At 32.9% G+C, this 16,230-nt stretch overlaps 2 protein-coding genes across 3 annotated transcripts; both read right to left on the reverse strand.

Moving 5' to 3' along the window:
- Window positions 1-3,197: 3,197 nt before the first annotated feature.
- LOC11435321 (probable inactive receptor kinase At5g58300) lies at window positions 3,198-7,235 on the reverse strand. 2 transcript variants are annotated; one of them, XM_024784258.2, is made up of 3 exons: window positions 6,836-7,235; window positions 4,313-5,654; window positions 3,198-4,047 (listed from the first exon to the last, which is right to left on the reverse strand). In XM_024784258.2, the coding sequence occupies exons 2-3, from the start codon at window positions 5,637-5,639 to the stop codon at window positions 3,419-3,421; spliced, it is 1,956 nt and encodes a 651-aa protein (XP_024640026.1). In that variant the 5' UTR covers window positions 5,640-5,654; window positions 6,836-7,235; the 3' UTR covers window positions 3,198-3,418. The 2 variants fall into 2 exon arrangements, with proteins under 2 accessions (XP_024640026.1, XP_003616055.1); XM_003616007.4 differs by having other exon boundaries at window positions 4,313-5,651; window positions 6,836-7,234.
- Window positions 7,236-11,679: 4,444 nt separating this feature from the next.
- LOC11431596 (root phototropism protein 2) lies at window positions 11,680-14,558 on the reverse strand. Its single transcript, XM_003616008.4, has 4 exons — window positions 14,319-14,558; window positions 14,136-14,205; window positions 12,700-13,830; window positions 11,680-12,492 (listed from the first exon to the last, which is right to left on the reverse strand). Exons 1-4 carry the CDS (start codon window positions 14,372-14,374, stop codon window positions 12,010-12,012), a joined length of 1,740 nt encoding a protein of 579 aa, XP_003616056.1. The 5' UTR covers window positions 14,375-14,558; the 3' UTR covers window positions 11,680-12,009.
- Window positions 14,559-16,230: the final 1,672 nt, after the last annotated feature.

Consider the following 16,230-nt stretch of genomic DNA (forward strand, 5'->3'; position numbering starts at 1 on the left):
ATGTGCACTTCTCCACTTTCATGACTATATCTTTGAATTATTACAAAACTCAACTTAAACAGAAGAAGACTTACTATAAAACGGTAAAAACAACTCTTAAAAGACACTAAAAACATTATCTAACGGACTGATCAACAGTCAAAATATAGAGTCTGATATTTTTTAACAAATCAAACATACTTTCTTTTTGAACTCGGATGCAGTTTTAAAATCCTTTGTTGAAGGACAACCAACTTTTCTCAACGTAGTAAGAATGTTATGCACATGAGGTGATCTTTTTCGAGATTCGTCACTTAGAAATTGCAGAGAGAATTTAGCAAAGCGTTTTAAGCCCATTTTGGTCTGCCTATTGAAATAAATTCTGCTAAGCCTCTAACAACAATTATAAAGCTTTATGCACAAACAAAAATCTCATGAGTATCTTCATCGTGTCAGACAAAAAATAAAATAAAAAAAAAATACTGAAAAAAAGAAGTTCACATATGTTTAATTAAGCGATAACCAACAAAAAGAATGAAAACATAGTAAAATAATATGAACTTATGCTATTATAAGTTCTTATTTTTTGGTTGGTTATATTCTTAATGAAACAAATATAAACTTAATTATTTTTTTTAGTATTTTTCAGTTTCAAGTTTTTCTTTTGTTGTTTGATGAAGTGAAGATACTCATTTCATCTTGTTGTTTGTTCATGCAGCTGTCTAGTTCTGCTAAAGGCATATCAGAATTTCATGTTAATAGGGAGAGTAATGCAGCTAAAGAGACCTTGGTTGAACTTTATATACCTTTTCTAAAGGACAAGTATATGAAATACCTCAAAATTAAAGAAGATGTGCATAACGTTCTATATACATTGGAAATGTTAGTTATCCTTAAGTTGAAGATTTTAAAACCGCGTCCAATTCCAACATAAAAAAAGTTAAAGGTTTGATTTGCTCAAAAGACATTAGATTCCGGATTTTGATTGCATAAAATTGCAGACCAAACAAATTCCAACTAGGAGAAACATTAAGACATTTACTGAAAATGAAAAAAGAAAGATGGAAAAAGTGATTATGAAGCCAATAATTAGTCTCGTGAACACAATTTACACAACTCCGGTTAGGGATGAGAATTAGAAGAACAAGGAAGAAGAGGTTCCATTGTTACTTTGTTTTTTTTTTTTTTGGTCAAAACTATTGTTGCTTGTAATTTGTCTGTTTTCAATTTTTGTTTACAAAGATGATAAATTTACCAATTTTTTTTACTTTTGTTCATAATAATAGTACCATTTTTTTTTACGAATATAATACTTTAAACACCCCGTGGTCTTTTAAGTTTGATGTTTATAACAAATTTTGGTTAAGGGGTGAGTTATGGTTTCATGAAATATGTGGTTCGATCGATGATGTTACAAGGTGCTATTGAAGGCTTAGAGAGATGGAGGTGTTTTGGTTTGGGGTACCATTACCAAAATGGAGTAGTTAGTGATGTGCGTGAGTCAAGCAAGGTGTGGAGGAAGCTACTAGTTCAAGTCCTCTCTACATTTTTTTCTCTTCTTTTTTGGTTTCCTCTCTTTCCTTCCAATCTCTAAGTTTTTTGGTTCTCTCCTCCCTTTCTTTGTTATGATTTTACCCTTTTATACCCAAAAAAAACCACGTTAAAATCTTTGTTGGAAGGTGACAAAATGACAATAGTTGGTAGTGTAACAGAGATCAAAATTTTAGAAAAATTCAGGACTGTAAAGTAGTGCCAAAATAGCAAGGTAGTAGTTGTAAAAGCTACAGAGCAGAGAGCTTAAACCAATGAAACCGAAAAAGAAATGGTAAAGATAATTGGAATGTTTCTGAAAATAGCACTTTATCAAAAGTTTGGTCAAAGAGCAAAATCTTTTTACGTGGAACAAAAGAAAGAGAAATAAACTTCATATAATTTTTATAATTAAAGATGAGTAATATAAACATTTTTTTGGATTTTTTTTAGGATTTATCAGGAAATTAAAATGATGGTACATGTATAAAATCGTTTTCATCTATTTTTTGGGAAAATTTTATTTACTCGGATAAAATTGATGTATTAGAGTCTAATTCCTAGGTTGTAAGGAAAAAGTGAGGGTACTGGGTTATTGTTGATGAAGATGATGATTATGAAAATTGTTGATTGTTTTTCTTTAATAGAGAATAACATAATCTGAATAAAAGGGATGGTATCAACATTTTGTAACATAAAGCAACTTAAAAATTATAAAATAAAAGATAATTTAAAATTTGAAATTAAGTTAAGAGATTGTGGATGTAATATTTGTATAAGCACAATCGAGACATTATTCATCAATTGACAACACTTTTTTTTCTCTCTCTATATAAACCTTACTAGTTCTTTTCTCTTACCATAATAGCTTTATTTAGAACGGAGTCCCCATTAAAATCATCTAAAGTTGTCCTGAAAGAGACACTCAAACTAAAATATCCTAAAGCATTGAAACCTTTATCCTACCACAAATGCTTTCCACCATCACCATTTAAGCATATTACAAAACATCCAAAACTTTTAGGTACCAAGAAATAATTAAAAGACAAATTCTCGGTTGCATGCAATGGTTGGAGAAAAAATGAAAGATAAAATGGTTATAAAGTTCTTTGTTGACATACAAGATATAGTGTTCCAAAAAGTATAGGTCGCATATTCCATATAATAATAATAATGATGATAATAATAATAATAATAATAATATATTAAACCTCAAATTCCATCACTACCAAAAAAGAAAATCACCCCCCAAAAAATATCTCAAATTCCAAATTTATCAACTAAAGTAGAGTTTGAATCATATGGTTTACATTTACATTTTAACAAATCAAATTTAAAACATCTTTAAAAGTGTAGCCCAATGGTATGGAGGAAGACATTGAAGAAGTATTAAGAAGAATGTATATGACAAGTGTTACGTTACTACTAATCACTTTTATTTTCTTAAATTGTCACCGATGTTGATATTTTCGTGTTATGTTTGCATTGGTGTCGATACTTCATAGTCCAAGAGAGACGGTGCTAATAACTTTCATAATTTCTTTTAAAAAAAATTATATAAATCTGACTAAATCACATAAATATCACTCTGCATGGTAAAACTTAAAATTCATCCAACAATAAAAGTGTGTCATTTGAAAAACAACAGACTAAAAAGAGGGTAATATATATCACTCTATTTGACTCTATTTGATGCAATACACATCTATTGGTGGCACTAACAACAATTAAAGAACAATTGTTCCTGAATGAAAATCATGAATTGAATCACAACAAAATAAGTCAAAGTAATTCCATTATAGAGAAGTGTTTCATCTTCTTTTATATCCCATTGAATGTTACTTCCTAGACAAACAAGTTCAATAAATCAATTTGCTTGGAACACAAGAAAAAAGGGAAGCAAAATTAATCATGGAGTTTGGACATTTAAATCCTTCGATTTATTATCATCAGAAGACGGCCGGTTATCTGAGTCAGATTGCCGAATTTCTTCAATCATTCTCACTACTTCCTCCATGTTAGGCCTCATATCTGGAACCTTCGCGACACAAGTCATACCAATTTGCAACATTTGCACCATTTCTTCTTCAATGTTTTGGTACCTCATTAGCTCCACATCAAAAACCTCGGCGGTCCACTCCTCCCTAACAACGGACCGAACCCATCTAGGGAGATCGACCATGTCATCGCGTACTGGAGACTGTTGTGGCGCTTTACCTGTAAGCATTTCTAAAAGAAGGACACCAAAACTGTAAACATCTGATTTATGAGTGTGCTTCCGAGTCTCAATTACCTCAGGAGCACGGTAGCCCATGGTTCTAGAAGGGGTTGCAGGAATGTTCATGAGTGGTGTCAGGCCGAAATCGGAAATGCAGCCATCGTTATCTTGGTTTAGGAGGACATTGGAGGATTTCACATTTCCATGTGTGAATCTTGGACCACCAACTAAATGTAAATGAGCAATTCCTCTGGCAATTCCAAGAGAGATTTTCACTCGCGTGTTCCAATCTAAAGTAGTTCTTCCGCCTGTCCTAGTACCTGTCATCAAGTTCAGATGATAACAATCAAGAAAACATGAAATTAATTAAACTTAATCAAATATCATGAAGTCAATTTTTTTCTGCAGAAGTGCATATTATTGTGACATATTGCCGTATATATGTGAAATCAATTTTTCCGCATTTACATAACATTTACACTTAAATGTTCATGCACAATGTTTATAAGCTCAAAAAGAGACTAAAATAAAAAGAGTTCAATTTCATAAGCCTAAATTAAAATAAGCGAAACAGAAAATGCATACCATGCAAGAGTATAGATAGATTGCCATTCGGGAAATAGTCACAAACTAAAAGCTTCTCATCCTTTGAATAATAATAAGCGCGAAGCGGAACGACATTCGGGTGATTTCCAATGCTTCCAACAATCTCCATCTGCTGTTCGAATTCCCTCTTGCCAACCACAACTTCTTTCAACCTTTTGACTACAACCGTCGTTTGCTCCTCCAATATAGCCTTATATGCAGTACCATAACTACCCTTTCCAAGGACCTCAGCCGAAGCTCTCAACAAATCCTCGAGATCGAAATTGTAAGAGCATCCCTCAAAGAAAGCCAATTTATTTCTCTCAGATTCTTGCACTCCACTTCCAAACTCTTCTTTCGGCTTTTCAGTCCTTCCACCACCACCACTAGGACCTTTGGCTTTAACTACTCTTGAGGTTCCGTTATCTTTTTTCTTTAAACAACAAAGAACAATGACAAGAGCTACGAAAAACAACAGAACAGCTCCACCAACAGCAATTGCAATGATAGCTCCTTTACTCAGTTTATTTTTCGAGTCGTGTCTTATAGGAGCCAATGCAGGAGGAGGCGATGGAGGAGGGACTACGGAGCACGGCTTTAGAGGCAATCCACATAAGAGAGAGTTCCCTTCAAAGGAAGAACTTGAGAAACTATGAAGAGATGAAGGGATAGATCCATTCAAATGGTTGTAGCTCAAATTCAATTGTTTGAGGTTTACATGGAGATCAGGTATCGGTCCAGATAAGGAGTTGTTCTCGAGGCTCAATCGAGTTAGTTGCGTTAAGTTTTGCAATGTCTTCGGAATGCTACCTGTGAAAGAATTGTATGACAAAATAAGTGCATTGAGTTGCGACGGCAATGATGTTGGTAATTCACCAGAAAGGTTATTATGTTGAAGGTAGAGATATTGTAGAGACGGAAGAGAAGTAATATCATGAGGTATACTTCCACTTAGTAGGTTTGAGCGAAGGCTAATAGTTTTAAGTGAGTCAAGTTTGCCGAGTGTATTGGATGGAATGGTGCCTACTAGTCCGACTCCGGGGAGCCGGACAGAAACTACACGAGTACTGTTTGGATTGCAAGTGATGCCTATCCAAGATGTACATATTGAGGTAGCAGGGTCCCACTTAAGGTTGCGACGATGAGGGATGGCAGAAGCAAAATCAAGAAGGGCTTGCTTATCGGAATTCAGGTCAGCAATAGCAAGAGGAGAAAGAATAACAATGATAAAAAGAAAAGCTTGCAATGGTGAGAAGAATTTCATGGAGAGTTTTTTTAGTGTATGGTATAAGATATTGACAATTGAATTCAATGTAATCTCTGTCATCCTTCATATTTCCTGCTTTAGCACAACAAACACAAATCAAAGTTAAGATTCAGTACCATGAGAAGGCGAGCACTATAACACAAAGTTTGAACGTGGAATTACAATGACAATATTTCAGAAAATATTTAGAATGATTCCGGTTAATTTAAAGAAGCATCGGCATCATCAAAGAGACATAAAGGCAGTTGTAACATACATAATTGTTTGGATAAACAACATAATTAAGCGCTTACAGCATAAGCGCTTATCATACAAGAGCTTATGTATAAACTATTTCTACAACAAAAGATAAAATGAAGTCAAGTTGTTTACATATAAGCTATAAGCTGTTTTCATAAGCTATCATGAAGAACTAATGGAAATAAGCTGAAAATGGCTTATGGACATGTCATAAGTTGTTTCCATAAGCTCTCCCAAACTATCTCACAAGTGCTTATGCTAGTATATAAGCTCAAATAAATAGATCCATAATAGCATTACTAGATAGACTTTTGCAAAACACAAACCAGGTATTAGGTAATTAACCTTTTCTTTAAATGGTAAAAGAAATACTAAGGTAGGTTTTGGCTAAGTAGGAAAGGAAAAGAACTTGAGGATAATATTTACTGCAAACTAAGTCATAGGAGTAGGCAATTTTAGCTTACTTATAAGTTGTAACATTCACTATTGACTATATTTGATGACTTCAACTAACATTTCTGCAATTAATTCTCAATCAGAAATGATTTACCATCTAATCACTAACCAATGCAAACTTTTAGCTTTTATAGCTATCTTCCTAACCCTTCATTAAAGCAAAAAAGTAACTACTTATTATTTCTACATCAAACAGAATGAGCTAACCCAAATTTTCTTCAAACACTCACCACATTTAATAGATTAGAAAGGATACTTAAATACTAATAATACTTAAAGTAATCCTAAAAAAGAACTAAAAACTATTTTGTTTTCTTCACAACTTTAGATCCTAAAAAAACAAAACAACCCAACAAACATGTTGAAGTACAACTTTGAAAATTGAACATTTAAAACCAAACACACAATGTGGGACCCATTTCAGAGTTTCTCAACACAGAATTCAGCATTCATGAATATCACTGAAAACAAAAACATAAACCAGATCTACAAGCTAACTTTTTTATCACAAATTGTTATGCAAGTACAATAAAAGACAAGATTTTTAAGCAAGTAATCACCTTAAAGGCAGCATAAAGGAAGACCAAAAATTCATCACAGAAGCTATATCCAAAAACAGCATATCCAAAGTGCTTATTCACTGAAGAAGCTATGAAAGTTGCTTTCCTGCTTAAGCGCTTAATATATCAAGCAAAAGTGCTTATTCAGTGAAGAAACTATGCAGAGAATTTTGCATGTGAAGTTTGAGATTCCAATAACAACAGCTACAAGAAATAAAGATAGTGTTCAAAAAATTTAAAAAAATAAAAAGGCTCAAGATTGAGGAAAGTGAAGTAATTTTGGTTTAAAAAATGAAGAGGCAAAGAGAAAACAAAAAGTTTAGTTAAGAAAGGAAAAGAAATAAAGAAAAGAGTGGCCAGCTCAAAAAGTCAGAGGACAATGCACACGTAATGGGACAATGATACTGTGTGAGTGTGATAAGATATTAACTTGTTTAATTGGCAAGATAAAAAAGTGATTCCATTTTGTAGTGTTTGGCATTTTGTAAAAATGATTCTTCTTAAAAACAAGTCAAATATAAAAATAGATTTAGTTATGATTTGATAACTAATTGTAGTGCATGTTTGGTTTTGCCTTTCCGTTGCCAAAAAAAAAAGCACGTTTATGTGATTTAAAGAAGCTCCAAAAGCAAAGCTTTTGCGGCAACTTGATTTTTCAAAGTCGAAAGGACGACGAACACACTGTTTAATAGTCATTTTGACTCCTTCATTTATGTATATGAATTCTTAACTGTTATTGTCATTTTGTGTATATAAAATAAATAATACTAATAAGGTTAGAAAAATTTCTCTAACAAAAAAAATTATTATAGACGTTGAAACTAAAGACTCGTTTTAGTTTTTCACAATTTTCTTGCGAACCATTTCGATGCTTGAGCAGAAAATAATGTCAAATTAATACCTCACATTTTCATACTGAAAACAAATTAGTCTATATTTTTAGTTAAATCGAGGAACTACTTTGTCTTTTGTATGGAAAAATGATTCACATTTTAAAAATGAATAAGTGAGATATCTGAGATTCAAACCTCAACTCCTACATCTAATATGCAATATCAATATGTCACCGTTAACTGAATTAAACGTACGAAAACCGTTTTTAAAATTAATTTGTCACTAACAAAACTGAAATCAAACATGTAATAAAGCATTCATTTGGTCACAGTTTTATTCCTATACTTTATCATATATATGTGTAAAAATAAATCAATTTTCTCTGTTCTATATGTTTTGTAAACCTTCTTTTTCTTTCAATCTCTCTTCCTCAATCTAGCCAAATTGAGAGGTCAAATTTTTCCAATAAGGAAAAAGACATTTTGAATTAGCCTTTTTAGGTTTGAACTGCGTACTCATTACTCAGAAATTTCAATTGAACTTTCTCTCACCAATCACTTATTTATTTTTTGTGAGTATATGAGAAAAAAAAAAGCCAAATTTGAGAGTTTGAAATTAAGAGAAGTGGTCAGCTTTGCTTTTTATTTATTGTTTTCTTCAACAGTCATATTTCCATCTTGAACGTTCATTCTCTACTTTAGAATTAGATGGTACGTTGAAACCATGTGCATGTCTTTATTAAAGCTTAGAAATTTGTTGGTACCTAACCGCATGGATGGATTGGCCACCATATTTAATTTAATGAATAAACCACCATTGTCCATTGGTCCCTATACTATAGTTAAACTATCCTGTCTCTCTAATTTAGTTCCATGTAAATATTAGTACTTCAACTATATAAAATTTATCAATTTAATCTATAGTATCTTAATAACATAAAATTCAAACAACCGAGACTAAAATTGATGGATTTTATATACTTAAGAGATTACTTATTATGCTTATACAATTTATGAACTAAATTGAAGTGAAAGTGATAGTTTAAAGGACTAAATTGATGGTTTATTCTAATTCAATCTTTCTCTTTACTATGTTTAGGGTGTACAAAAGGCAAATTGTATTTATCATACACTACTAAAGTTTTTAGACTGAAATATGATTTTTAACTTGAAGTTGACAAATATGTATAGTAACATCTTTGGCATAAATTATTTTTCATTTATTTGACAAGACTACTTCAGTCGTATAGTAACACAAGGTGCAATGCAATCGCTATGTTTTGAAAGAGCAACTATACATAGTCACAACTCTAAATAAAATTTATTTGAGCATACATTTAAAAGATAAAATTTAAGTGTGATTCTACCTAGTGTGAGAGTTATTTGGGATTCTACCCACTGCAAGAGTTGTTCATTTTGAAATACAAGGTTTCAATTGCACGAAGAATAATTTTTTGGCATAACATACATGAGTAATGAGCACAATCATATAAAGATAAAACAAAGTGAAATTGCAATCATATCATATAATGCACAAAACCAAAATATAGGAGTGTCATGACCAACCTATAGGTCACATCTGTCTCCTCCCCTATATAGTACAATGAAATTAATTATTTTTAATCAAATAAACTTTACATATACTTTCATCCAAACAAAGCATTGCATCCAACAAGCTTGGATTCTAAATACCAAAGTAAAACCCGGTTCAATTTGAACATAATCTTCAACTAAAATTTAATTTGCAGCATACACCGTTATTTAATGAAGGTAGAAGAAAACCAACATAGGGTAAGAATAAGGTGATTTAACTATAAATCGCACATATACGTAGAAGTCTAATCTCTTTCGCTTGACTCGATCTCCATCGATAAGACGGTAACATACAATACATTATTTATTCTTTTCATTCAAAAAAGATCATGCATTATTTATTACTCAATGAGAATGGTGCTACCGGGTAAGACAATCTACATCTAACAACTCTAATTTTATTTTATTTTATTTTGCCAACTACTTCTATCCGTTTAATCGTGGATCTAGATCGCCATATATTTTGTTGTACATGAATAGAAACTTTTCAAAATAATAGCTCAAAAGTATATAAAACTATACGCGAATGGGGACATAAAAAACATGAATTAGGTGTAAAGACAAATCAATTAATTAGTAATTTAGTAGTATATGTATACATACAATTTTTTTAAAGATTATATGTGTACATGCATGTCTCAGTTTTTTTTTGGGGGTTAATATCGGACGTCAAATTGTTATAATTATGTTTTAAATATTTTTTGCACAACGCAAATTGAAGAATTTAAAAAGAAATCAAATGCGGAATCATATTGGTATACTGGATAAAAAATAATTGGTAATTATGCAAAATTTTAAATTATTTATGATCTTGGTATGCAAACAAAAAAATTTAAAATTACAATTTAGACATTGTATTAACTTTTTTTTTTGTTTTTTGTCAAGAGACACCGTATTAACTTGATGACATGAGATTTATTTATGAATTATTAATATACATTTTCAAAGTAAAAAAGTTTTGCATTTAATCATATTTCATCGTGTAAGATAAATATTTATGAGATTTTACCATTATTTTTTCCACTCTATGAGTCTCTCACGCGCTATATACGGATTCTAAAATCTGAAATATTTTAACATGTTTTGGAGGTTTTAATGAACTGTTTATGCTGGTGGGATTAGATAATCCGAACCGCATAGGGCGCGTGAGAAAATAAATAGGGTGAGAAAAGAATGAGTCAAATTATTTTCCTTTCTCTATTTTATTCGGGCCTTTGGATTGGAACCCATATTTTCTAAGACCATTTATAGTAAAAAAATCATGACTCATACTTTTTCCACCCTATTGATTTATCGCGCGCCCTTTGCCGTTTGAATTATATAATCTGAACAACATTAACACCCCCTATCAAAAAATACGTTAAAACATTTCAGATTTTAGAATACGAATAGGGCGTGTGAGAAACTCATAGGATGAGAAAAGTAATGACCAAAAATCATTTGATGGAAGAATTTAGTTTGGACTTTCGGGGCTTTATACCACATTTATTTTAAATGAAATTCTTTTTTCTATTTAAGCCTCTTATGTGCTCTACGTTTTATCAATTTTATGCCGTTTAGATTCTAAACCTTAGAGTTTGTTTTACGATTTTGATTCTAAAATTCGAACTATGCCAATATACAAATTGACCCATAATCTTCCCCTCACTTCTTCATTTCCATTTCAACCTAAAAGAACTCCTAAAAACCCCCTAAAATCAGAATTCCACAATGTGTCATTTTTCATATAAGGTTGCTTAAATATATTACATTTTAAATGTTTCCAACGACTATAAAATATGTTAGTACACATTGACTCAAATCTTTGTCATTTAATTTGCATTTTTTCTCTATGGGACTAATATCGTTTATATTTTAGAACTTGAAATGTGTTAAGAGATGCAAAATTGCTAATCTTATATGATTTTATCAACATTTTAGATATGGACAGACACTCGATCGCGTTAGGGGTAAAGAGTATGTCGATGACTTCCTCTGATAGGAAGGAGCGCCAAATGAAGCACAAATACGAAAGAGGAGAACTCGCTCATGTGTCAAACCAGCATGTGCATGAGCCAAAGCTTGTGCATCATCCATACCCTTAGGTAAAGCAAGAGGTACCTAATAGTCAATGATGACATATCTCGATGGCCCTTCCGATATGTCATTCTTATAACTTTACGTGAACCACATAACCAAACACATATGATAGGGAGATGTACAACACATCCTTCTTATTTATTCTAATGGATCTTCTTATTTTAAGAAATTATAGTTTACATTTATCGAGAAATTATAAATGAACACAAAAGTGTGTAAAAATAAGTGTTTTTTTTTTTTTAGCAAAAGTATTTTCTTTTTTGACAAGATGTAAAAATAAGTATTCAATAAACGAACCAGATGCAAATTTATAAAAACTTTACAACAATAAGACCATTGTATGATAATTCTCATTCTTATTTGCATGACTTATGATTCCTCCAAACGTATATATATACGTACACATCCTTTCTTCTTTGCACAAAGACAACATAATTGACAAGCATGAAAAAGACAGCATATATAAATACAAATCAGAAACCTAATCAACAAACCCGCCATGCTATGTAGAGCTGAAACTATGATGATGTTCCTACCCCAAACAAATTGCAATTTATAGGACTTACTTCACACACAAATACAATCAAAATAAAACTAATGCTAAACAGCGTCTAATAAAACACTAATTAATGAATTAATCAGTTTCATTTCTTACAAAAATAAAATAATCTATGAAATGGAGAACCTTCTCCTTCTAGGCTTTGTCAAATCCACACCAACATCCTCAATATGAGACGTATCTTTAGAACCATTCTTGAACGGATTCAGCTTACCTAATTTCTTTGACACGGACGAAAAGAATGTCGACTTTTTGACTTCCTTTCCAACTTCAGAAGACGACGTTGTTCCGCCGTGACCGTTCTTTTGCAAATCTGAAACATACATTTTCATTCTAATCAGTTCCGTTCGCAACTCCTCGTTCTCTCTCACCAAAGTTACATCTGTTTGTAACTGATTCCTATCTTCTGCGTCACGTTCTGCTGTTGCCCCGCTTCTTATCTTTAATTGATCGTAATATAACGCGTGTAGCACGATTTGCACTGGTAATCGTTTGTTCTGAGACGCGTGAACACGCGCCTCATATGAAAGTTTAAGAGCATCCATCACACTGCACACTTTCTCCTTCTCTAACTCATCAAGGTTGGTGTGTACCTGCAACATGACACATGTTATGTTAAAAACTATTGTGTCATAATATGGTTAGTCATTTCGATTTTATGTATAAGATAACGTTAGATCAACAAAAATTAACATATCTTATTTAAATTTGTTGAAATAGATACATCAATGCTTGTGAACTTAATTTTATAAGTATATTTAAGACCGGAGTAAGTGTTGAAGGAAACATTTATTTCCTACCTTAAGATAAATATCGACAGCACGGTAAAGATCATCATCAAGTTTTCGCGCGCCTTTTGGAATGAGAATGGCAATACCGTTGAACTTCGAAATGGTGAGTTCTCCGTAGGAAGCAATCTCGGCGAGGTATGCGTCGACTGTTTTTGCCACACGCTGCATGGCGGCAGAGCAGTTTTCTCCGAACGTGCTACCGGCGTTGAACACCGTGGTGCTTTTCTCCTTTTCGACGAATGCCGAGATGATTCTCCGAATGCTATCAAGATCCAGAAGCCTCTCGCCGTCGTAGGTGAATGACAGAACCAAGAGATCGTTCACTGTTACGTGTTCCAGAATTTCAGCTATTCGCTTCTCGAGTTCGCGCTTGCACGCGCTTGAGGCGCGTAGGTAGATAGCACAACGGAGAAGACAGCAGAGGAAGTTGATCGGAAAAGCAGCTTTCTCCGACGGAAAGAGAGGGACGATGGATTGTAGAATCTCACGTTGTTCGGATTTTGTTTCTGAATCGGAATCTGTTGAATCAGATGACCGGAATTTTCCTCCACCACCACTTCCACCACCGGTTTGATCACGTACAAGCTCCCGGAGCGTGCGTTCTGTGTATGCAATCAACGCCCCGGCGAGAGTTAGGTATTTCGCGCCACGTTGTTTCATTGCGGTGATCACTTTTCCGAAGGATTCAACGTCAAGAACGGCGAGCTCCTCCGTCCACCAATTCGGAGGTGATCGGCTAGGGAAGTTTGCTTCATTGCAGACCTTTGAGCTGACAGCGTCAACACAGCGTTTGACGATGTTTAGCTCGTCGGCGACGGGGATAAGCTGACGGCATGACTTTAGAACGACTGCAGCGCCGGAAAGAGTTGTTAATGCGACCTGAGATAGAAAACCTTCAGTTCTTCCGGCGAGGTTTCCGTCGCAATATTCGTCGGTCATCTGAAGGAACATCGCGGCGCAGTGCAACGACGCGACGTTGTTGACGGTTATCTCGAAGTTGACGCCGTAACAGAATTTAGCTGCTTTCTCAAAAGCTTCTTGGCCGCCGGGGATGTCGGAGAGGTCTAATCTGGTGAGTTCGGATTCGTTTGATTCCATTATCAGCTTTCTGATGTAGTTGCTCTTTGCCACCAGCATGAACTGTTACATGTTGAGAATTTCATTAGTTAAAATTTGAACTGTTTTAAATTTTACAAGCACAAAACTATGAAGGCCTCAGTAACATTATCTGACACTTCTCATTAAAGATGTGTTCGGTCCGTATCTCTGACATTAATAATGGACACATGCGATGACATTCAATTATGTTATTCTTTTTTTTCAAATTATAATGGATGTGTCAGTGTCGTGTCTGTTGTTTGAAATCTGAATCCAGGTAAATGATTCATAGATGAAGATAACAATTAACAACAACAATTGATATGAATAATAGTAGTTTTTAATACCTTGTGGAGAGAATAAGTAGCTTCTCCAATTGTAACTATAACATCACTTGGGATTTCTTGAGAGAAAATCCTGAAATAATGCAAGCAACAAATTGATTATAAGATTATTGTACACTTGAAACTAAAACAATTATGAGTTTGAAACTGAAAGAGAAGAAGAGGAGAGTAGTGATGTATGTTTACCATTGTCCTGTTCTCTCCATGGCAAGGGAGAGTCTACTTGGATTAGGATTCTCCATGAGTTTATGTAATTGTTTTTCTTTTGGTCTGAAATTGTTATGTGGTTTGAGAAAAACAGTAGTACTAGTTTATATGGTTATGGTGGATTGTTGTAATAGGTAATGTAGAACCCCAGTGGATTAACTTCATTGTTATGAATTTATGACTTTTGTCTTCATGACATGTAAGTTTGTCACTGTGGTCCAAGACACAAAGTTGATATGTTTCCTTTTCACTTAATAATTGCCGTTATCTTGCTTGTAGTAAAGTGATTTCTTTTTAACTTTATGTCTCTAATCTATTAGCAACTTCCACAGTCCACACGTTTTTAGCAAAGTTTCAATTCAACATCTAGAATAATTGAATACATTGGGGGTCTACTGATGTTTACCTTTGCCCTTTACGTTTACTCCAAGTTTTTAACTATAAGGACTTTGTTTAATGCTTCTTTGGTATCACGATGAATTTGTAAAATTTACGGTAAATCATTGTGATTTTGTAAAAGTTACGTTTTGATTTTTGCAAAACATGTTTATTTGATTTCGACAAATCTTCTATCATATCATACATACACTTATATATCTTTAAGAAGATGATAAATATAAGTTGTCAAGATTTGAACTACTATTCACATAGTTTACGATCGCTTAAGAACCATATATGTAGCTTTTCTTCGCTACATCTACATACGATATGAGAGTTTGGAAATGGTCCACTTTGTTTAATGTTGTACTTCCTCTGATTTCATTTATAAATAAATTTTTACTTTTTAGGTTTATTGAATAAATTATTTATTTGGTGCATGATATAAACCTTATACATATGAAGTTAATCAAACCACCTAATAAATCTAAAAAGTCAAAATTTACTTATAAATGAGTTCGAAGGGGGTATATGCCTAAATTAGAGTAGTCATTGGTTTAAAAAATATTTCTAGTAGCAACTAAAATAGTAGATTTGGCATATCAATATGGAACTTCCAAATAAAAGTATAATCTATTGTTCAATGTAATATATATTTATTTGGTGGTTTGATTAACCTGTTTATACAGTAACAAAAAAGGTAAAAGATGCTTGCACATATTAGATATTTTCAGGAGGAATTCTCACATCATAATCCATTTTCGTTTTTATTTGTTTATCAATATCCAGCCTGTATAATTATTGTCATTTGATACATACTATATTATTATGCTCACCGATTTATCAATTATCATTTTGCACCGTGTACAATAATAGTAACTGATGTGATTTTAGCTTTTTTATCGTTTAACCTAATTAGGAAAAGAGGCACACACCATTGAGGGAGACAAATAACGACCAAATACATGAAATCACTTTAACCCTGTGTAGTCATGTTCATGGATATATATCACGTCTCTATAGAAATATCCACCCCATGAATTTATCCATTCTTTAGACCGAAAAATTAAATTTAGAAAGTGTGACAAAATTTAATTTAAATAATACTCTTTCTTTAGCTTGCTTACCTTATCGTTCTATTCTCCTTTTGTGGTGGGATGTTGTGAGGGTTTGTTTTCATAATGAATTATTAAAGGCCCTTTCTATCATGAGAATATTGATACTTGCTTATCAAAAAACAAAAAAAGGTTATGTGTTATCCTTGTAACGCAAAAGAAATTTCCCCCTGAATAAATATGATGATGTATATCTTTCATAAAAAGGAAAAAGAATATAATGTATAAAATTCTTTTGATGCAATGATGTATCAAAATCAATAAGCAAAGAAAAAGATGCACACCTATTTTACATCGTTTTAGATTAAAGGATGTTTCTGGGCCATTCTTAATGTTCCTTCTTCCCATATGCGTCTTTTTCTTCGTATTGTTGTTATAGAGAGTAGGACTCCTCCTAT

Source organism: Medicago truncatula, chromosome 5 (assembly GCF_003473485.1).
Source record: "Medicago truncatula cultivar Jemalong A17 chromosome 5, MtrunA17r5.0-ANR, whole genome shotgun sequence".
Classification (NCBI taxonomy): Eukaryota; Viridiplantae; Streptophyta; class Magnoliopsida; order Fabales; family Fabaceae; genus Medicago; species Medicago truncatula.

What these genes read in the sequence shown, in the direction of transcription:
- LOC11435321 (XM_024784258.2), bottom strand. Translation starts at nt 5,639, where the DNA reads ATGACAGAGATTACATTGAATTCAATTGTCAATATCTTATACCATACA. An exon ending in TCTATCTATACTCTTGCATG is followed by an intron (nt 4,048 to 4,312) that starts GTATGCATTTTC and finishes ACTTGATGACAG; the next exon opens with GTACTAGGACAGGCGGAAGA.
- LOC11431596 (XM_003616008.4), bottom strand. Translation starts at nt 14,374, where the DNA reads ATGGAGAATCCTAATCCAAGTAGACTCTCCCTTGCCATGGAGAGAACA. An exon ending in CTACTTATTCTCTCCACAAG is followed by an intron (nt 13,831 to 14,135) that starts GTATTAAAAACT and finishes AACATGTAACAG; the next exon opens with TTCATGCTGGTGGCAAAGAG. An exon ending in CTGTCGATATTTATCTTAAG is followed by an intron (nt 12,493 to 12,699) that starts GTAGGAAATAAA and finishes GTCATGTTGCAG; the next exon opens with GTACACACCAACCTTGATGA.